Raw genomic sequence first — 24,186 nt, 5'->3', positions numbered from 1 at the left:
ACATGCCAACTATTTATTTCTTCTTTTTATTTATTTTATTAAGCAGTTACAAAGCATGCAGAATTTTAAATGGTGTCATACACCTTAAGATGCTAGAATAAGAATATAGCATCAGTGTCTAAGACATAGAAATAATATATTAATCCCACCTGTACTATTATAAAACTCAGGCAAAATTAAGCACACTTAATTTGTCAACTAAGTTCTAACTTATAAAGTCTAGAAATAATCACCCCCCAAAAAAGGCAAAATCATAATACTCAAATATGTCATTCACAGAGAAGCAATCTTTGTTTCATAGCAAGCTTAGCTTTGATATATATAAAATTAAAAAATATTCAATGCAGCACTTATATTACCAATTTATTTAACAATTGCTTTTATTGAAGCATGACAGTAACCTTTTTCTTTGACTACCAAACATGACATAAAGCTCACCATTTAAATATTATTGAATACTATGTATAGTTTCTTAAGCCATATAAAGCAAGACTGAAAAACCCTGAGGTTTCTATATAGATTCAGAGTTATTGTTTGGTTTGCTTTGTTTCAATTTTGTGGCCTGATTTGTATAATGAGTGGTTCTGAGCATATGGCATTTTGAAGTAGAGTAATCAAAGAACAAAGGATACTATTTTTTAACATTCAAGAAAGAAGGAAGAAGTAATCAAACCTGCTGCAAAATAATGAAATGTTCTGACTAATGGAATAATGTGTGATGGAACAGGTAGAAATCTGAAAATGCGACAGAAAAGCAGACCTCTTCTTAGAACTAGATGCTGAGTTTGTGCTGACTCCGGGAGGAATGTCGCTATAAAAAGAGTCACCATCTCCAGGCTTTTTTACATAATCTCCCTGGGGTAACTGTCTAAGGCATAATAAACATTTCAGAGTCAGAAAACAAGACACACACATGAACACAGACATATACAAATATTATTTCAGGAAAAAAGAGAGGTAGGGATAATGATCTACATGAATCCAATCTATCACAACACATAAAATTATCAATAAATGAGACAAGTTAAAGTCATTCTAACTGTAGAGGCCAGAAATGCAATTACAAAAGTCTTTTATCGTTTGGATGAATAAAGCCTTGCTTTGGGGAAAAAATATGAAAATATGAGTGTTTTCATGGTAACTTCATTATACTTGAAAATGTTAAGTGCATTTTTGTCTTTTTTAAAAAAAAATTATGTCGCAGGTGTGTTAGGACAGATAGTCCCTACCCAGATTAAGCATAGCTTTTTTTTTCTTTGTGGTGAATAAACTATTTATAATTTCTAAACATTACATAATGTAACCTGGATTTGGTCTTAAAAGAACTGATTGACTTTTAAACTATTCTAGAATTTAATCCAAATCACTATTAGAGTTTGATGTTCAATTTAGAGCTTCATTATTCATTTAACAGAAATACGAAGAAATGGAAAGATTCAAAGTTAAATCAAAAAGGTAATTTTATAACTGTTCAGTGGAATATGTGAAGGAAGATAATTTAGCAAAAGCAAGAAAAGGTTGAAAAAAAATAACTGAATTTTTGTTGAAACTATAGAAGCATATTTATAGGTAGTTGGTGGGTGACCTTAGTTCTCTCTCTCTACTGTAGTAGGAGTACCCAAGTGAAAATGTATTTAATCTGCACTGTTATTGACCCAAGTCATCTAATTTTCAATAAACTAAGATTGGAACAGATTTTTATTACTTCTCCTAAGGTAATCAGATAGAAATTTTTAGATAAGGCCCCCAGTTAACCCTCCCGCAATAGCTAATCTGGTCATTTGTCAGTGGTGCAGCCTCCAAATAGCCAACTGCACCTAAAACTTGATTCTTTTCTATTCAGTACTATTTTTGGAGGTGCCACAAACTAGTGCTGGACTGAGAATTTTTAACAAAGCTATGCTTAATTAAATCTCTAGCAAAAGCACAAATTTGCTAACTTTTCTTTTTCTTATTTGGTTTCTCCTTATTTACCATTATAATTTTGATTATTTGCTGATGCTGAATTTAATCCCCCCAAAATGCCATTTTCAGGGGTTTCCTTGCTTAAATTATTGCCATATTGTTGTAAATGTTTAAAATACTTGGTGATTCATTCTCTTGAATGATTGAATACTCTCATATTATTTTAATGCTATTTAGTTACACATGTCTGTGAATCTGAAAAAGATTTTTCAATTAGTATGAAGCATATATTTTAACTTGTGTGATTTAATCTACTCTCTTTTATGTTTACTAAAGAAAGTAGAATTTCTCATGAAATTAGTAATGCAGGATTAATTCCACCTATAACTTTTTGATATGATTCCTCCAAAATATTTTTAATTCTGTAAATGACTTCAGCTCATAATAGTTATCTTTTCCCCAGTATATAAAACATTAATTTTATAAGAAAATAATATGAAACTTCATATTTATACTGTTACATGACACCTGCTATATCTTCCCCTGTAAGAGATCTTTATTAGTATTTTCTATTTTACCTTGTATCAATAAAATATTCCATTAATGCTTGAAAAAAATGCTGTCAATAAAATCAGAGTTCTCTTTTTTGCCTTGGGGAGAATACTTCCCATTTGTATTATATTAATATTTGTAAAAGAATTCCATGAACACATTTCCAATAATAATATCTATGGTTAACAAATCCCATTTATCACTACTATCTTTACTGATAATCTTTATAAACTGATGAGATGTGCCTCACCAAATTCAAGTTAAAGACCAGGCTAGGCATGGTGGCTCATGCCTGTAATCCCAGCACTATGGGAGGCCGAGGCAGGCAGATCACTTAAGGTCAGGAGTTGGAGACTAGCCTGGCCAATATGGTAAAACTCCATCTCTACGATAAATACAAAAATTAGCTGGGTGTGGTGGCACACACCTGTAATCCCAGCTACTCAGGTGGCTGAGGCACAAGAAGTGCTTGAACTTAGGCAGAGGTTGCAGTGAGCCGAGATCGCACCATTGCACTCCAGCCTGGTCAACAGAGCAAGACTCTGTCTCAAAAAATAAATAAAATAAATAAAAAATAAAGACAAGCTATTATGTAAGAGCACTGAACTACACTTGACCATTCCCAGTATTCTATCCCACAAATCGCCTTCTCTCTAACATTTAAATTTAAACATTAAGGCCTCACTTAGCTGACACTGAGGATGTAGACGGACTATGTTTCACAATGGATGGGGCCCAGTTTTGTTTTGTGTTTTTAACTGAACACGTTTTATTATCCCTTCAATGTAACTTCTCTGAAGTCCATGGCCATTTTTTACACAGTGCCCAAACACCCTAAATGCTAAATATATCATAAACTGTGGGTTTTAGTCAGTTTCAGTTCAATGTACTTCTGGAGCACCACCTTGTTTTCATTACGTTGAGCAGATTAGATTCTTATCTATCACACTGCAAAGTCTCCAAAAGATAGAAATTCACTGGCTTTTCCTTAAAATTCCATGAGGAATGCACGTAACTTTCTTCACGTGGTAAACGTCAGTGATAGGTTATGAATTTCGTTAAAGATCTCTTAAGAATAATGTTTTTGGGAGGCTGAGGTGGGTGGATCACGAGGTCAGGAATTCGAGACCAGCCTGACCAACATGGTGAAACCCCATCTCCACTAAAAATACAAAAAAATTAGCCGAGTGTGGTGGCACGCACTTGTAATGCCAGCTACTCAGGAGGCTCAGTCAGGAGAATCACTTGAACCTGGGAGGCGGAGGTTGCAGTGGGCCGAGATCGCGCCATTGTACTCCAGCTTGGGCGACAGAGCAAGACTCCATCTCAAAAAATAATAATAACAATACTACTACTAATAATAATGTTTAACAACCTTCATTGTCTAGAAATTTGTCTTTTTTACAATTATTAATTACATATCATAACAAAGCTAATTCTTCTTGCTTTAATAGAGAATATCAAGCCCCCATGATAAATAAAATAACTTTTCATCATTTGTTGTTATAAATGACTAACTAAATTATCCTTTTAAAATTTTAAATCAAATTTCTTTTTCCAGTCCTTTTTCATCTTTACGGCTTTCTTCTTAAATATTGAGTGCTTTCTTATTTCATCAAATTTTGGAAACTAAAAGTGATCATCACCACAGTAGGTGGCCTGATTAGTGCTAAATTTTATAATGGGAAAATTACCTCAAATTTCTCATATTACATGCAAATATTTTAGACATGTATGATTTTTAGTGAACAATAGCCAAAATATAATAAACAAGTAACTAGTTTTTTTCCCCCTCAAAACGTATCTCTCCCCACATTAATTACATGTTGTCTTTTTCTTCTCTGTACAACTTTGGCATTTCATTTTGTGTTTTGAATTGATGCATCCCATTAAATAACATTCTTTTGAAGGTATTTCCTATTCTCTAGGTAAGGATCAACCCCTGTAACTTAATCACTCTGGGGGAGCTAATCTATACAATTATTTCTCTCCAGGTCTACAATACTATGCTTATTGCTTGCTTATTCTTATTCCACTTCAGAAGACAACTCTTAATGTGTTCATAATTATAAATCATCTAGTTGTTATGTTAGCATTCTAAATTTAAACATTAAGTAAGACTGTTTCTTTATCACCCCAAAACCTTTAGGCAAATGGTCCTGTTATGAGAGAAGTCTAATCTTTCCTAAAAGCATCCATTGAATTATATTTATCTTAATAATTCTTATGCATACTTAAAATGTTGGAGGAAAAACCATTTAACCAACTCTTAACTTTAGTGCTGAAGGAGGCATTTCTCCAATGCTTGGTTGGCATCTGGGCTATCTCTTATTAAATTGTCACTTTACTGTTTTAAGAAATACTGCATAATGTGTACCAAGTAACATTGACAGATGCAGGAATATCACCGAAATAATAATAATAATATAAAAACAAACTAAGAAAGGTTTGGAAAAAAGATGAGAAGTTCACAAGTAGAAAATAAAGGTGGCTAAAACAGGTGAGAGAGAAAAGAAATGGGGAAGGGGAGGGCATTCTGCTTAAAGTGAAACCATAGATGAAAAAGATATAATCTAATTATTTTTTATACTTCTCATCAATCATAATGGTGTGTGTTCACTTCAGACAAAGGAAGAGAATAAGATTTCAGCTAAATATGAATGTTTTATGTATCTAAGTTCAGTTGATGTTTCTTATTCTATTGCTATTTGCAAACTTACCCTAAAAACTAAAATCCACTTATAATTCTCATTACAAGTCATATAGCTTCTAAGTCCTAAAGCAATTGTGCTATAATATAAACAATAATATCAACTGAAAAAATTGGGGAAGTTTTCTTTCTTGAATATTTTAAATGAAAGGATAAATATAACCATCATTCTAATTACCTAATGTCTAAGGCTATGGCTCCTTTGTTCCACAGTTCTGCCCATCATAAGACACTGGCAGATTTAAAGTGATTGCTGCACATATGTGGAGTTCTGCCTTCACTATGCCCCAGAACGGAGCTTCTGGTTTCTTTCTATTACGAAGTTTGTGAACAAAAAGAAAAAAAATGGGTCTGCTTCACATCTTTTTGTCAAACTTGCAAGAAAACATAGAATATAATCCTTCTCTATACTGAAAACCTTGAGGACTCATTCTCAGGAGAGAAAATTTATCTGGTTATCAAATTCAGTCACAGAATTACTTGCCTGTCCTCTCCAGGAACTGGAAAGTTATGCCCAGTTTGGTACTTCTGAGCCATTACAACAGTATTAAGAATCTGATAACAGGCTATTATACTTATTATGTCTTGCATTTAGTGTCAAAGCAAAAGTTTACATTCACCGACATTTCCACCACCTCAACCAGTATGTGTGAGCCTCAATCATGTCAATGAATGCTGCCTTCCTCTTTGAGAACAACTACATTCACCTCTTTCATTCAAAGATCAGAGAAATACAGTCTTCCAAGACCACATGCTAATAACTTCCGATCACCATAATGCTTTACAGATTACAAAGAGCCTTACTTGATTTCAGAGTTGAGGTAAGTTTGATTTTCCAATACCACATACTAGTAGATTTCTGATTCCTTGTGGACTGGTCTCCCTACCATGACCTCAAAGAAAAACCTAATTTAAAATCAATAACAACTCAAAATCCTTAATTTTACTTCCTGGTATATTTTGGAATTGGGAAGATCTTTACTTGAATGTTCATAGATATTTTTATAAGATTGAACATTTTTTAATGCATGCTTTGGTCTGTTGGCCTTACCACTTTGTCTATAATCACTAACATATATTCTCAAAAAGGAAAATCATTTAGAAAACACTTATACATTCACAACTTCCTGATCTAAAGTCTATTCTTTGCCATTTCTCCACTTTGAGACCTACTGTACAAACCTAATATTCATTAGTTATGGGCAAGGACAAAAAAAAAGGTTGTGTTGACATATAGCAAAATATATAAAATAAATATCCACTGAAGATGTGACAACTCTCAAAATATGATGGACTAGATTCCAAAAGAGTAGCCAGATCAATGAAATGATGACTCGGTAACACCAGGAGACATGAAATTATATCAGGCACATAAAGCAGATTCTTTATGTGAAAATGTTAACTATATCTCTCCACATATTGAGTTAGAACAAGAAATTTGTGCATACTTTTCAATATTAATCATTTTTCTAAAGTGTGGGCAATTCCCTTATTCTGGATAGAATCCCTAATGAGAACACATCTTAGAGCACTGTGCTAGCTTTGCTTATGTTACCTATGAGACATTTCACTTTCATTTTCACATATTCAGCAATATTAAATTACATTATAGCCTTAGTTCCTGTGGAAATGAAGCTGAATCATTAACTTTTTAATCTTACTTGCCTAATTCTATTTTCCACTAAAGAAGCTCACCAAACTTAGATTTCTAATACGATCAATCAACCTCTACCCAACAGAAAGCCTAAACGGCGGCTCCTGCTCTACTCAAGCGCTTTTGGACACAAGAGTTTAAAACACGTCATGAAGAAATCTGGTTGTTCTTAAATTGTAATTTTATCCCAGTTTTACTTTTTCCATTAATGATGAGTTAGTCACTCTAGGGAAAGGTCAATATCTTCTTTGTCTACACAAACTGACCAGGATTTCAAATGGTAACCCATGGGCACCATATATTTATACAGATTCTACAGATACTTACAGTTAAAGCCTTATGGGAATTTTAATTTATTTTAAAAAGAGTAAAGTTTAAATTTTTGATTTGTGAAAAAAATGAAAGTTGTGATGGAGCATGACAAACTACCACATTTATACACCTTATTCATAACCTGTCACAAGCATGCAACTCAACAATGGAAAAGGTTAAGTAAATAGGAATCTGCATAAATACCATGGGTATAGAACTAAATACCATTATCATGTGTAAGACCTGGTCTAGGTTATCAGTTTCCAGGATAATATTTTAATATTTTTTATCAATAGCTAACAGCACTAGTAACTTTTTAAGTGGGAAAAGTGAAGAGTGCATTCCAATATTATGTGCTAATTTAGATTCAGATAAAATAGACAATTGTTATAGAATAACATGAACGTTTTGTATCTCTTTTTATGCTGTTGGTTAAACATAGATTTTTACGGTTATGCTATACAGGGTGTCTGACTTTCTCAAGAATATAGGCATTTTTATTATTCCAACTATGCAAATTCTTTCTTTAAATGTGCAGTTACCTAATCAATACAAAACAATTTCTTATGCAGAGATAAACAGGCTCATGAAATGCTAGAACATTCCCAACAGCAACACTGCCCAAATAAACTTTGTCACTTATGAATGGATATTATTAATATAAAAACAGTAATAAATAAATTCCCTCAGAAAGTATTAGGCAATAAGAGTGTTACAAACATGAAGAAAAGCTAATATTGATGTAAACAAATGGGACACCTTAACATAGAGGAAATTTGTTTTAGATGGAAAAAATCAATTTCTATATATATTACTATTAAAAAATAAGCAAGACTCTCCACTAATTGTAGTATCATTGGATAAAAGACCCATTAAAATTAAATGACAGATCTATTTTAAATTACTATATTTTACTGCACCATCATTAAAATTATCTCAAGATAATGAAAAATCAAGATTAGTGTATGATCATTATAGCATAAAAACAAAGTGAACTTAATTATAATTGCATGTATGAATTCCAACAATGCTAATATGAGTCAAACCTTTCAGTTTTATGTTCACATTATTTGTATTACATACCTCTGTTCTCGGTAGTTTCTTTTCATGGACAAGAAGAGAAAGGGAGAAACACAAGAGTTAGTTACCTCTGGAAGGACATCAAGAGGGAGCTCTAAACATAAAAGCTCTAGCTTTCATTGAAAAGTCTTCACTAGACGATTCTGAATTACAGAATTAAAATGGGAATGCACACACAAAAACGTCACCTCGTCATCAGGAGAAGCAACAAAGAGTCACTGACAATATTGTCAAACAACTGTCCATTTTTAAAAACATAAATATGCTGCAGTCATTAAAGAGTAACTGTTTTCTCAACATCAATCACTGCTCTAAAGTAAATCTTATTTCAAATACAGGTCTTCAAACATACATTAACTTAAATAATGAAATTAATGAATCAAGTTACTTATATAAATAACTATTTTTACAGAAATAAAATTATAATTCATTCCTAATGGAATATAAACCCCAAATTATAGTTATTCCTAAGAATTTCAAATAGGGGAATATAAATGAATACCAGGACATTTTATTTCATCAGGTATGATAAATAGGAGTGGGTCAATTCATGACTGTTAAGGATCTCCTAAGTGATTACTACTTACTCACTGAAGCTTCACATTGGAAATACTTGTTCAATGTTTAGTTTCTGTGTTTATCTAACCATAACCTAAAATCGACTTAAATGAGTTTCCAACTAAGTGGACCTTATTAAAAATTGCTCTACAGGGTGTGGTAGTCCAGTACCAGTGACTTTTTGAGAGTTCACTGCTAACTTTCTATCTTGACATAATTAAGTGTTCATATCTTGGAGACACGTTAGAAAGGTCATGCAACTGAGTAGTTTTGGGCTGCTTCCTCTAAGATCAAGGATAATGTTTTCATATGGATTTCATTGGTAACATCTTTATCTGCCAGTCTATTTCATCCACATTATACATATCACATTTGATAATGGACATATGATGGCAAAGGTACCAATTCGTTATTATTTGTCATTCTGGAAACTATCAAATGGGGGAAAAATAAGCCTGGTACTTTTCTATTCGAGATGTTTTACTTTTTATTCCTTCAATCTGATTTCCTGAGCCATACAGTTCCAAATGAGCATTCTACTTTTTTTTTTTATTTCCTGCTATTCTCCACCCCAAGGCTTGGAGAAGGGGTAGAAAGTTTAACTGGACAAACTAATGAGAAAATGAGTTCTCAGGTTCTAAATGTGGTTTTAAATTGCAAATAGAATAAGTAAAACATTATATTCACGAATTTAATTACTCTATTAAAATATCTACATTCCCACTATATTCCTAAACATATTCTGAATAATTTTAGAAACATTAAAACTTTAGCTATTTGGACTAATTATTTATAAAGAAGATACTGTAGTATGAACAAGGTTTGTCTTTTTCCTTAAGCTAAAATCAACTTAAATGAGTTTCCAGCTAAGTGGATCTTATTAAAGTTGCAAAGTGCATATATTCAGGAATGAACAGATCTCAAAAGAATGCCATAAAATAAGAAGTCACATGCAGAAAAAAAGTGATTTTCATTCTAATCAATAAAGGCAAATAGACACATAATTTAATAAGTAATATGAGTGTTTAGGTTTCTAAAAGGTAGGTTTTTCCAAGATCGTAAAAATAAAACATCCACTTCCATCACTAGGTGGCAGAAAATCACACACTCCAGAATGAACAATTTTTTCTTTCCATTTTCACATAGCCAAATGAAACAACTGAGCTACTTCAACACAATAATGCTTGTGATGACAATTACTACTTAAATCGTGCATTAAGTTGGAGAAATGGGGTGATTCCAACACAGAGCTAATTTGCTTCTGGTGTGAGGAGAAATCAAATGATAAAAAGAAAAGCCTTCCTATCAGATATATGATTTTATAACTCCAAATGTTATGCTGAGGTGAAATATACCCAGTAACCTGCACACCAAAGAGGCCCATAGGTTTTAAGCATCTGCTATGAACTTAGTATTATCACCTAACATGGTCTTAAACCAACTGTGCCAAAGGTAACACCTTTATAAGTGTATACGGCAATTGCTTGTGAGGTCAAAATTATGAAAGAGTTTATTTAGCTGAAAAGGGAGAGCAATTAGTTTACTGCCAGGATAGGTTTTCTATGCTACAAGCGTTAATAATACAAGAATTTGTGGAATACTACATGGTACAGGGCTAGGTGCTCATTTAATCAGGGAAAAGCTTACTACTGTGCTGTACTCTTCCTTCACTATGATATGCCATGTCAACTATGTTTTGCCAAACTGTGCTATGCTCTCTGCGCTACTCATTAATATATAGTCTTCCACAAATGCCTGTATTATTAATGCTTGCAGCATACAAAGCTTATCCTGCCAGTAAACTAACTGCTCTCCCTTTTTAGCCAAAGAAACTCTTTCATGGTTTTGACCTCACAAGCAATTACCATGTACACTATAAAGGTGTTTCCTTTGGTGCAACTGGTTTAAGACCATGTTAAGTGATAATAATAATAGCAAACAGTTACATAGTGCTTACTGTGGGCCAGGTACTACTTTGAGTGTTTGACATATATTAACTTATGGAACAAAGGCGAGTCCATTAAAAGGCATGGGGTAAAAGTCTAAAATTTTGACTCTAATTCCCAATTTGAGTTACCTAAGTTTGATCTATGAAGAAAAATGTGCTACGAAATGAGGTAATGCCCAGAATGCCTAGCACAAGCTACAGGCCTTCCAAATGGAGAAAAACCCCAGGCCTGTGGACTGGAACATCATCATCAAGGAACAGCAGAATATGATTTTAAGTTTAAATATTAAAGAAAATTTAAGGTTTACTATATTTAAGTTTTAACTTATTAAACAAATTAGTTATTTGAATACAAAGAAATTTTTCACATCATAAGATTAAAGTACTTAAAAAGGAAATTGAATACTCTCTTTTCAGATTATATAAATCATAAAAAGAAAATTGAACACATTAAATAGATAAATAAGTTTACAATGTTTGAAGGCATTTACTGAGCAAAATGTTTAAGGCTATCAAATTCTCTTCAAAAGTTACAACTTACCAGTTTTTACAAATTTAGACTGGTTTCAATTCACTTCAAGGATTTTAAAATAATACTCAGTTCTTTTACAATAGAAGGAAGTTGTCTCGAAATCTAAAAAATGATGTTATTATCACTTCTCGCCATGCCAAGAGTAAGCATTGACTGGCTGCTGAGCCAAGCTGATTTTCATTTCAAGTATATTCAACCAATGATACAAAACTTTCTAGATGTTTTCATGTAATCAAAATGTTTAGAAGTATATTTCAGTAGTAACAAGACTGAGACATTTCACTTACTTATAACCCCACGCAGTTATTCCTAATATGAGGGCCAGCACTAAAATGGTGCCAGCAATTATGCCTATTATGATATTGGTGCCAGCAACACCTGAGAGGAAAAAAAAGAAAGAAGGAAGATCAGTGGTATGAAATCCTTTCAGAAACTTTATTGTTCAGTTTTGTAATCATCACACTAACAACACTGTTTGTTTTAAAAAATGATTATTTTTCAAAGGAAAGAAAAAATCAACCATAATTCAGCAATCCACACCAGTTGTCTTAAAAATAATGTTTGGTGTATGTCCTTTTTAATTCTTGTCCAAGTGCATTTTGCACAGTTGTATTTTCCAGAAAACATGATGTCATTAAACTAAAAGAGGGAAGAGTAATGAAACTTAGGGAGGAACTTGTAGAAAATCTGTGTTCCTTTTGATCCTTACCTCTTTCTCAGAAATTCTAGAAATGTTATTGTGCATATCACTCCATTTTGACAACTAATGCAAGGTCCTTATTGCTCTCAGTTTTGTGTGTGTGTTATACTTTGTCTCTCTCAAAGTTAATACAACCTTCTTAAGGGAGAAAACATGTCCACAGACTTCTATGATTACTGCCCAGGTGATGTAGGTGATAAAAACACTGGGCTTGTAATTCCCCATCTGGGCAATGATGGCTGTGGCATTCTAGAGAAGGAAATCCCAGAGGAAAAAGAGTCGAGTGAGCTGGAGGATTGGAGCTGGTGTGGCAGGAGAGGCAGCACCACACTGGCAGAGAGAGAGGCAGGCAGAATCCAGGGTGGGGTTGAAGCTCAGAACACAGTGATGGCACTGTTGTGCCAGTATCCATTGTCAGGCAGGCTGAGATATAATCTTTAAGGGGATCATCAGAGCAGAATGGCACCATGAGTCAAAGGCTTGGTCAATAAGCTCAAATGAGGGCTCAAAGGCAGAAAAGGCTGATCTGAATGAGGCCTGGCTCTGACACCAGAAGGCCTGTTTTGCTGATAATGATTTATGCCACATGGTTAACTGCAGAGCTTTCATCCAGAGCAGCTTAGATCCATCTCGGCCTGCTCCACTCCTGAGGCATTCTTTTACACATCAGAGGTCAGGAGTCATGGGCTACTTGAGAAGATTTCAATTCTCCACGATAGTAGTGGCAGTCTCTCTGTCTGGGAGCTCTCAGAATTCATGTCAGACAGCAGGGCTAGGTCATCGGAGCAGACTAGTGGACTCCAACCTCCCAGGTCCTCTGTGGGATGCACAGATGCAGATGCCAGAGGATTCCTTGGGTCACTAGGATTTTCTTACTCCAAGACCTAGCCTGTCTGCCCTCCCTTCCTTTTTTTCCAGGGACTTAACAGGGATCAATAAACTTAGATGTTAGTCTTGTTTATTTCTAAGTAATGGTATGGCTTTTGACACGTCATTTAAATCCATGTACCTAAATATTATTGTCTTTCAATTAATTACTGGAACAAGCACCACACTACCATTGCTAAGACTGGGGACTCTAAAATCTTAATCATCCTATGATTTTCTTTGTAAAAGTCATATTAGCTAAAACTGTTTACTCTTTCTAGATTATTAGAATGAACATATTCCTTTTTTCTCATCCTTTGAAAGTGAATGAACTTCAGGATTTGAGCATTATCTTGTATAAAAGAATACTCAATAATGAAATGATGAAATATTTTAAAGGGGGACATTTGCCTCCAATGTTTGAGTTCTTTCAACTATCTGCATTTTATTTCTATACCCCAACTTGGGCCACCCTAGATTTTAGGACTGCACCTGTTATTTCTTATCCATGTTCTTAAAGCCCCTCCAGGAACCTTGGCCAGGATTACTACCTGTAGCCAGTTCAGGCTACAGAACTGGGGTTGAACAACAATGAGATTCTATAATAAAGAATATTAAAATATTTTAAAACCAATTCTTCAAGTGTTTCTTCTTAATTATTTCAAAAATATAATATATAAAATTCTTTTTTATAAAATATAAAATTCAGTTCAAAAATATAAAATTCTTCCTCTAAATGCACACAGTTAAGAGTTATGACTACTTTCTTCATTTGAAAGAAATGTTAGGGTTTATTGACAGCCTCAGACAAGTATACTTGAAAAATCTCAGAATGAAGTACGACAAGATAAGCCTAAATCAAATAGACTAAGTTATGCATAATATTACATATCATTACAATTTAATGGACATAATCAGTTTCATAAAATGGACCCCAGTTGTATAATTCATTATTATGAGAATATATTTCTGATTATCATAAAAATAACTCAAATAAAAGTATTCAGAGAGCAGTTTTCTCTTTGTGTATAAAGACTACATAATGTTACCAAATTAAGTACTTACCATTGCCAGACAGAGTGATACCAGTCTTTGCATCATCATTGTGAGGGAAGTAAGTGTTGCAGTCAGAACCTATCCAGTGTCTGTTACACACACACTTCAGCTCATTACTGCAAACCTGAAATCCAAAATCAAGCTAGAGTAAATGTCAACTCTGTGGTACAGAAGCATGAAAAATAAACACTAATTTCTTATTATTATATGCTTAGAATTTGGTAATTCCAAAAAATTATTAGTATGTTCTTCCTAATACTAATTACATTATTTCTCCCTCCAGTACCTCAAGCAAATGTTTCCTAGAGACAACAACTGACCCAAAGGAAATGATGAATTTTAACAGAGAAATTGATCTACATCTAAAAAAAAAAAATCAAAGAAATAATTGTTTTGATTTTCATTAACTTGAATTTTATGAGGAAGATTTAAAAAGCTAAGCAGAAATATAATCATCTGTCAATTATCTAATACAAAGGTTTCCTTCCTTCCATAGTAAGGGTCTTTATGCAAAAATGTTATTCATTTTTTAGGAAGCAAAATGAAATAAAAGTCTGATGAGGAGGGGAGACCTGATGTTTTGCAGTAGGCTGAGAAGAAAGTTCCACAAGGCTATACAACCTTGGCACTTCAACCCATGCTATAGATACTAGCTATGTCAGGGTCAGGGGAACTAAGAACTCCCATGAATAGAGTATAGAAAAAAGATTCACATAAAACTGACACCATTTTTTTATATTATAGGAAAATAATCTCTCTTCATTAGTCCACTCAAGAAACAGAATATACACCTAAATCTAATTCAAAACAACCTTGAATAGAGAAGCAGGAGAGAATTAAGTTAGGCTGAAGATCAGCAAAGTTCCTCCTGAGACAGGTTTTTACTACAGTGGTTTCTGTCTTGTCTGATCTAATTTTCAGGAAAACAACATACATCCACATCTAGATGTAACTATAACACAGCCTCAATCAGAGCTACAGATTAACAAATATGCAGAACGAAAAAGGTTTAGGCTTAAAATCAAAAGGCCTGGATTTGATTCACCATATCACTCCCATCTTACTAAGGGATCTTAATCAGGTCGCCTGGCTTCTTTAAGCATCAGTTGCTATATCATATGTCAGGTATCAGCGATATAGTGACAAGAACAGACAATGATGCCCAGTGTACAGTAATCATAATAAACAGCATAGCTTACATTTATTGAAAACTTACCATATCCCAGTCTTGTTTTAAGTGTTTTACAAGTTAACTCCATCTTCGCACAATTCTTTAAAGTGGGCACTATTATTATCTCCATTTTACAGAGGAAGAAATTGAGTCACAGAGGCTAAGAAATTTGCCCGATGTTACCCAGCTAATAAAAAGCAGAGTTGGGATTCAAACCCAGGCTATATGATTGCAAGCCCACACTCTTAACTACATGATATATAGTACAAAAAGAATATTTACTTGTATTAATTTTTCATCACAAATACAGAGTTGCTGTAAGTTAAAATTACCCAATATAATTATGCATAATTATTGTGAATACATAATTATATTATGCATAATTGTTGTAAATTATCTGGATGCTGATTTGCCATCTGATTTATTTGTATTGATTATTCTTTTACTAATTAATTAAACAAATGTTTACTAAGCACAACTATGTTTGGTCTCTTGTGTTTTGTTTCAGAATCTTAAGATGGATAAGATATGCTTATTCATTAGCATAGATGATCAAGAAAAATTCCATTGTTCTTTTCCTCTGATCCCCTAACATCCTCTTAGATTAAGAAAAGAAGAGTTGGAAGACTCCTTCATAGGAGCAGAGCTACTTAGTACATGTCTGCTCTACTCTTACATGCCATGAGAATTCCTATGCTTTGGCAAGAAGTAATAATTAGTTACTTCCCTAAATAAGTTCTTGGAATATCCCTGAGGACAAGCATGGAAAGACCAGGAATGAAGGCTTACAATTCCAAAACAGGGATCTTTTATCTTAACTGGATAACACAACAGTTCAAGCAAAGGATCTGGAACAAAAATAAAAAGAATGCCATAGCACATGCTGAAAGAAATAGAACAAACTCTTTTTTGGTGGTATAGGAATTCCTAATTGAAACTGACAAAACTTTATCCCTAGTAGAGGATGAATATTTAACCTGCAAACTTACCTGTACAGGATACACATTATCTGATATATAACTGAAAGAACAGAATTAAAAGTCTTTCAAATGCCATGTTTTTTTCTACTCATCTGTAAGAAACATTTCCCTAAGTTATTCTGTTTTTATTTCTAGGACTTATCCTCAGCTTGTACACGCTGGTGTGGCTACAGCAGTTAATAGTCTGTTCAGATTTGTCAGTGCCCAGACCACATCGTTTTTAAATACTGTGGCCATCACATCCGATTTTTATTCTCTTTCTTAAAATTCCATTATAGTTTGTTAAAATGTATCTCCTAGTTCACTTGTAAAAAGTTGGCATTATATTATATGAGATCATAGTAACAGAGAAAAGAAGGATGGAAGAATTTGGTTAGAAAGATTATTTGTTTCCTTATTCCCAGGCTTTCTCAGATTATACAACAGAAATATTCAAATAACTATAATTGAATTAGTATTTATACACCAACTAGAAATATGAAAAATCATGTTTTTCCATAATTAGAAAAATAAATAGTTTAGGGTCCTATCTATTTCTGTGATATAAAAGAAATAAATAGATCCTGACAAGGTACTGGATACTTACTCCATTTCCTGAGCAAATAGTGCCTTCTTTACTGCTCAAGCAACTACTAAAGTTGAAAGAAGCCACAGGAAGACACCTGTGTTCTAAGCACATCATTTGGGGACCACAAGGCGTCCCATCTTCCACATAGCCAAGATCTACATCTTCTTCAAGCTTAACATGCCCACCACTAAAAACAAATTGAGAGCAAAAAATGAGTCTATTAATTCACCTTCATTTTGAAAACATGCTCAAAAACTTAAAAGCAGGCAATATTGCTTCCTCTATTCTATTTATTACTTATTAAAGACCAGTAGCATAAGCCAGTTCAATCTCTGAGAAAGCCATTGAATCTTTTGATCTAATTCCTTTTGGAGAAATTGATATAGTTTAGGATTTAAACATAATTATTATAACTGGGGCCTGAATTGAAACAGGTTTATCATTTCACTTGGGCTACCAAGCAAAAGGTAAGTAAGGCATTATTACTAGCATGTAATTTGATAAGTTGGTTGACCCAAAAAGATTGCATATGTACCAATTACATTTGAGAATGACTAAACTATTGTACATCACTACTCAGTATAGCAAACCTGCATATATTATTTAGAAATGTTTTTTAAAACCACGGTAAAAATTGAAAATGTATACTCATAATTTATTCATATGGGGCCATGTCAATGCGACTATGAAAGTCTCCATTTTTTTAACTTTTATTTTATGTTCAGGGTACATGTGCAGGATTGTAATATAGGTAAACTCATGTCATGAAGGTTCGTTGTGCAGAATATTTCATCATCCAGCTACTAAGCCTAGTACTCAATAGTTATTTTTTCTCATCCACTCCCTCCTCATCATCACATCCCTCAAATAGGTCCCAGTGTCTGTTGCTCCCTTCTTTGTGTCCACGTGTTCTCATCATTTAGCTCCCACTTATAAGTGAGAACATGTGGTATTTGGTTTTCTGTTCCTGTGTTAGTTTACTAAGGATGATGGCCTCCAGCTCCCTGTGAAGGAAATCATCTTGTTCTTTTTTATGGCTGCATAGTATTCCATGATGTGCATATGTGTGTGTGTGTGAGTGTGTGTCTATGTATATATATACGTATATATATATATATATATATACGTGTATATATATATATACGTATATATATATATATATATTCCACATTTTCTTTATCCAGCCTGCCACTGATGGGCATTTAGGTTGATTCCATGTCTTTGAGATTGTGAACAGTGCTGCAATGAACATACGTGTGCCTGTGTCTTTATGGTAGAATGATTTATATTCCTTTGGGTTTATACCCAGTAACAGGATTGCTGGGTTGAACAGTATTTGTTTTTAGGTCTTTAAAGAATCGCCACACTGCTTTCCACAATGGTTAAACTAATTTACACTCCCACCAAAGGTGTGTAAATGTTCCCCTTTGTCTGCGACCTCACCAGCATGTTATTTTTTGATGTTTTAATAATAACCATTCTGACTGGTGTGAGATGGTATCTTATGGTGGTTTTTATTTGAATTTCTCTAATGATCGGTTACATTGATCTTTTTTCATATGCTCTTTGACCACACGTATGTCTTCTTTTGAAAAGTGTCTGTTCATGTCCTTTGCCCACTTTTTAATGGGGTTGTTTTTTCTTGTAAATTTAAGCTCCTTATAGATGCTGGATATTAGACCTTTGTCAAATGTATAGTTTACAAAAAAATTTTCCCATTCTGTAGGTTGTCTGTTTACTCTGTTGATAGTTACTTTTGCTGTGCAGAAGCACTTTAGTTTAATTAGATTCTATTTGTTAATTTTTGCTTGTTATGATTGCTTCTGGTGTCTTCATAATCAAACCTTTGACTATTCTTATGTCCAAAATAGTATTGCCTAAGTTGTCTTCCAGGGTTTTTATAGTTTTGAGTTTTATATTTAAGTCTTCAATCTATCTTGAGTTGATTTTTGTATATGGTGTAAGAAAGGGGTCCAGTTTCAATCTTCTGCATATGGCTAGCCACTTATCCCAGCACCATTTATTGAATAGGGAGTCCTTTCCCCATTACTTCTTATTTTTTTTCCAAATATGTTGAATTTATTTGGGAATTAGAAATGAAGTGTTTTTTTTTGGGGCGGGTTGGTTATTATTATTATTCTTACACTTTAAGTTCTAGGGTACATGTGCACAATGTGCAGGTTTGTTACATATGTATATATGCGCCATGTTGGTGTGCTGCAACCATTAACTCATCATTTACATTAGGTATATCTCCTAATGCTATCCCTCCCCTGCCCCATGACAGGCCCTGGTGTGTGATGTTCCCCTTCCTGTGTCCAAGTGTTCTCATTGTTCAATTCCCACCTATGAGTGAGAACACACGGTGTTTGGTTTTTTGTCCTTGTGATAGTTTGCTGAGAATGATGGTTTCCAGCTTCATCCATGTCCCTACAAAGGACATGAACTCATCATTTTTTATGGCTGCATAGTATTTCATGGTGTATATGTGCCACATTTTCTTAATCCAGTCTATCATTGATGGACATTTGGGTTGGTTCCAAGTCTTCGCTATTGTGAATAGTGCCGCAACAAACATACGTGTGCATGTGTCTTTATAGCAGCATGATTTATAATCCTTTGGGTATATACCCAGTACCACATTACTTGTTTTTGTCAGCTTCATCGAAGATTGGATGGTTGCAGGTGTGTGACTTTATTTCCGGGTTCTGTATTCTGTTCCATTGGTCTGTGTATCTGTTTTTGTACCAGTACCATCCTGTTTTGGTTACTGTAGCCCTGTACTATAGTTTGAAGTTGAGCAACATGATACCTCCAGCTTTTTAGTTCCCTGTGAATTTTAAGAGTTTTTTTCTAGTTCTATGAAGAATGTCATCGATAGTTTGATAGCAATAGCATTTAATCTGTAAATTGCTTTGGCAGTATGGCCATTTGAATAATATTAATTCTTCTGATTCACAAGAATGGAATGTTTTTCCTTTTGTTTGTGGCCTCTCTGATTTCTTTGAGCAGTGTTTTGTAATTCCCATTGCAGAGATTTTTTACCTCCCTGACTAGCTGTATTCCTGGGTACTTTATTATTTTTATGGCAATTGTGAATGGAACTGCATTCCTGATTTGACCCTCAGCTTGGCTATTGTTGGTGCATGAGAATGCTAGTGATTTTTGTATGCTGATTTTGTATCCTAAAACTTTGCTGAAGTTGTTTATCAGCTGGAAGAGCTTTTAGGTCGAGACTATGGGGTTTTCTAGATATAGAATCATGTCATCAGCAAAGAGCAATAGTTTGACTTCTTCTCTTCCTATTTGGATTTCCCTTATTTTTTACTCTTGCCTAATTGCTCTGGCCAGGACTTCCAATACTATGTTGAATAGGAGTGGTGAGAGAGGACATCTTTGTCCTGTGTAAGTTTTCAAGAATGCTTCCACCTTTTGCCTATTCAGTATGATATTGGCTGTGGGTTTGTCATAGATGGCTCTTATTTTGAGGTATGTTCCTTTAATACCTAGTTTATTGAGAGTTTTTAACATGAAAGGATGTTGGATTTTATCAAAACCCTTTTTTGCATCTATTGAGATAATCATGTGATTTTTGTCTTTAGTTCTGTTTATGTGATAAATCACATTTACTAATTTGCGTATGTTGAACTAAACTTGGAACCCAGGAATAAAGCCTACCTGATTATGGTGGATATGATTTCTGATGTGCTACTCAATTTGGTTTGCAAGTATTTTGTTGAGGATTTTTGAATCAATGTTCATCAAGGATATTGGGCTGAAATTTTCTTTTTTTATAGAGTCTCTGCCATGTTTTCGTATGAGGATGACACTGGCCTCATGGAATGCAATAGGGAGGAGTCGCTCCTCCTCAATTTTTTTGAATAGTTTCAGTAGAAATGGTGCCAGCTCTTCTTCGTACATCTGGTAGAATTTGGCTGTGAATCTGTCTGGTCCTGGCCTTTTTTTTTGGTTGGTAGGCTATTTATTACTGGTTCAATTTTGGAGCTTGTTATTGGTTTGTTCAGGAAATCAATTTCTGGTTCAGTCTTGGGAACGTATACACATGTCCAGGCATTTATCCATCTCTTCTAGATTTTCTAGTTTGTGTGCCAGAGGTGTTCGTAGTACTCTCTGATGATTGTTTGTATTTCTGTTGGGTGAGTCGTAACATCCCCTTTGTCGTTTCTGATGTATTAATTTGGATCTTCTCCCTTTTCTTCTTTATTAGTCTATCTAGTGGCCTATCTTATTAATTTTTTCAAAAAATAAACTCCTAGATTTGTTGATATTTTACCTGGCTTTTCATGTCTCAGTTTCTTTCAGGTCAGCTCTGATTTTGGTTATTTCTTGTCTTCTGCTAGCTTTGGAGTTGGTTTGTTCTTGCTTCTCTAGTTCTTTTAGTTGCGATGTTAGATTGTTAATGTGAGAGCTTTCTAACTTTTTGATGAGGGCATTTAGGGCTATAAATTGCCCTCTTAACACTGCCTTAGCTGTGTCCCAGAGATTCTTGTATTTTGTATCTTTTTTCTCATTAGTTTCAAAGAACTCCTTGATTTCTGCTTTAATTTCATTATTTACCTAAAAGCCATTTCAGGACCAGGTTGCTTAATTTCCACATAATTGCATGGTTTTGAAAAAAATTTTAAGTCTCTATTTCTATTTATATTGTGCTGTGGTCCAAGAGTGGGTCTGGTATGATTTCAGTTCTCTAGCTAGCATTTGCTGAGGATTGTTTTATGTCCAATTGTGTGGTCAATTTTAGAGTATGGGCCATGTGATGATTAGAAGAATATATACTGTGTTGTTTTTAGGTGGAGAGTTCTGTAGAGGTCTATCAGATCCATTTGGTCCAATATTGACTTCAGGTACTGAATATCTTTGTTAATTTTCTGCCTTGATGATCTATCTAATACTATCAGTGAAGTGTTGAGGTCTCCTACTGTTATTGTGAGGGAGTTTAAGTCTCTTTGTAGGTCTCTAAGAACTTGCTTGATGAAGCTGGGTGCTCCTGTGTTGGGTGCACATATATTTAGGATAGTTAGCTCTTCTTGTTGAATTGAACCCTCTACCATTACGTAATGCCCTTCTTTGTCTTTCTGTATCTTTGTTGGCTTAAAGTCTGTTTTGTCTGAAATTAGGATTGCAACCCTGCTTTTTTTCTGATTTCCATTTGCTTGCTAGATTTTCCTACATCCTTTCATTTTGAGTCTATAGATGTCACTACATATGAGATGGCTCTCTTGAAGACAGCATACCTTGGGGTCTTATTTTTCTCCAGCTTGTCACTCTGGTGCCTTTTAAATGGGGTATTTAGGCCATTTACATTCAATCCCCATTCACTTCATTTATTTTTATCAAAATTACATATGCATATAGTTTAAAGAATCAACAGATAAATTGTTTTTAAACACAATAAAGCAGTTGTCTGCCTCTCTAGATATTCTTCCGGATACTCCTCCTAGGAGAAAACCATTTTCCACTCTTAATTCATTCTTTTGTTATTTATGAAGGTCTCCTGGAGTTTCTGGCCTGCTGTTGTCTGTGCTGACTGTCCACATGCCGGTTTCATAGCACTGTAAATGTTGACTTTCACCTCACTATCAACTTGGGGATTGCCCAGTCTCTCTTTGTGGTATCTTGTTTCCTATATTCCCTGTCTTTCTCTTGGTTTACTTTGTTTTGGTGGAGTGTAATTTCTAGTACTTTCCTGAGAAATTTGTGGCATAACTAAACATGTCTTTATTTTCTACCCTCACACTTGTTTGATATTTTGCCAGAGTACAAAATTCTAGTTTGGAAATAATTTTCTCTATTGTCTTCTGACTCCCAGGGCTCCTGTTGCCAAATCCTAAACCATTTTAATTCTTAAGTCTCTGATTTTTTTCTCCTCTCTGGAAACTTCCAGAATTATTTGCTTTGTTCTAAGGTTCTAAAATTTCATAATGATATGTTTAGATATACCTCTAATTTCACTCATTGTATTCAGCATTTGGTGAGCCTGTTAATATGGAAACTCAAGTCCTTTATTTCTAGACAATTCTCTTGAGTTACTCATTGAAATTTTCCTCCATGCTGTTTCCTCTGTTATTATTGCTATCCTAATGCGTAAGATTTTCTCTATGTTCCATTTCTTTGCCTTTTTACCTTACTTTCTGGAAGATAATTTCAACTACTAAATTTTTTCTTTCTGAATGTTCTGTGTTTAAAAAAACAGCACCCTATTTTCTTGTTTCATGATAGAAGTCTCTTATCTCTCATAAATACTGGTAAGTGGTTTTGTTTTATTCCCCTTCATTGTCTCATTGTTTTTGTCTTTTTTTTTCATGTTACAGACTTTTTTTCACATCTCTGATAACCTGCTCATATTTGAGTTAGGAGACCAAATAGATGATTGGAAACTGGTACCATTGAGGTTGGACTACTTCCATACAACCCTTATATAAATATTGCTTGCTGTCCTCCAGCTTAGAAACCTCCTCTTTTATTCTCTATAGAGTATAAAGCTCCAATCTTCCATGGGAGGGTGGGAAATCCTCAGTTTAGCTGAGTTGGGGAAGTAATCTGAGTATCTAACTGCTTTTTTAACAGCCTTTCATCTATTTTCTGTATTTCAGCCCCTTCCCTCCACTCCTTCCCTCCCTCTTCCTAAAGTAGATGATGCTGCCAATTTCTGAGCCTGTGGGGAAGTAAGAGTATATCTTGGATTGATTCTCAGTTTTCCCCATTACTGACTTAGGAATTCAGCTTTCTCAGCTTTGATAAGTCATGTGCCATACATCCATTTGCTTTATACATAAGAAAATATTGTTGCTATTATCTTTTCTCTCTTTCTATGCCTCCCTGTGGATATATGAACTCTAAAAAAAGATCCATTTGGTATCATTTTAGTGGGATTTCATAAGGGAGCAAAAGTAGATGCATATATTTAATACGCTGATTTACCTAGAAGTCCTCATTCATTTTCCAAACTTTATAAGTTTGGAAACCAAACTCTATAAGACTTTACTGACCAATCTAAACCTAACTCTGGTAATCACATGATATTTTTCATTCAACTATTTTTTATCTTCTTTTTATCTCTTCTCTGTTAGGATTTACTCAATCGCCTCTATACACTAGATTATATTTCGACCTACTAACATGTACGTTAATTGAAAATGGAAGGAATACTAAACTGCATTCCTGAGAAATAAGATGATTCAGGTTCTTACAGAATGGTTAGATAATTACCTGCAGTTTAATGTTCTTCCTTGCTGCACAACTAAAGTAGATGTGATTTCACCATCGAGTTCTCCAAGCCTTGGGATATTGCCAATATTGGTACACAAAAGGTAACCACAAAGCACATCCCTGTATCAAAAGATTACCAATTACTTTTTTTCCCAAAGATATAGCAAACCACGTACAGTTAGAATAATTTTCTCTCATTTTAGCATTTGGTTTTCATCAAGTATATTATCTACTCATATGCCAAGTAAAATAAAATAAGTCCAAATTAGTGTGCCACCTGCTCTAAAAAGTGTCTTCACTGAAACTCTTATTGACATACCAAAATCTCAATTGTTTTCTAGCTTTTTCTTTATTGTTCATTAG

At 34.1% G+C, this 24,186-nt stretch overlaps 1 protein-coding gene across 14 annotated transcripts in view; it reads right to left on the bottom strand.

The window, feature by feature from the left end:
- Window positions 1–24,186, bottom strand: part of ADAM22 (ADAM metallopeptidase domain 22) — a 258,439-nt gene that overhangs the window by 23,234 nt on the left and 211,019 nt on the right. For 7 of the 14 annotated variants that reach the window (XR_004032234.1, XM_030822045.1, XM_003252352.4 and 4 more), the window contains 6 exons: window positions 23,824–23,943; window positions 16,612–16,780; window positions 13,884–13,998; window positions 11,539–11,629; window positions 8,217–8,234; window positions 761–868 (listed from right to left, as the gene is read on the bottom strand). Coding sequence is in view for 13 of the 14 variants with exons in the window: in XM_030822045.1 (XP_030677905.1) it covers window positions 761–868; window positions 8,217–8,234; window positions 11,539–11,629; window positions 13,884–13,998; window positions 16,612–16,780; window positions 23,824–23,943 (621 nt within the window). In the remaining variant the exon portion in view is untranslated. Of the gene's footprint in view, window positions 1–673; window positions 869–8,216; window positions 8,235–11,538; window positions 11,630–13,883; window positions 13,999–16,611; window positions 16,781–23,823; window positions 23,944–24,186 lie in introns of all 14 variants that reach the window. The other 7 variants (XM_030822048.1, XM_003252354.4, XM_003252353.4 and 4 more) reach the window with 2 other exon arrangements.

This window comes from Nomascus leucogenys, chromosome 11 (genome assembly GCF_006542625.1).
Source record: "Nomascus leucogenys isolate Asia chromosome 11, Asia_NLE_v1, whole genome shotgun sequence".
Classification (NCBI taxonomy): domain Eukaryota; kingdom Metazoa; phylum Chordata; class Mammalia; order Primates; family Hylobatidae; genus Nomascus; species Nomascus leucogenys.
This window is presented reverse-complemented; position numbering and strand designations above follow the sequence as displayed.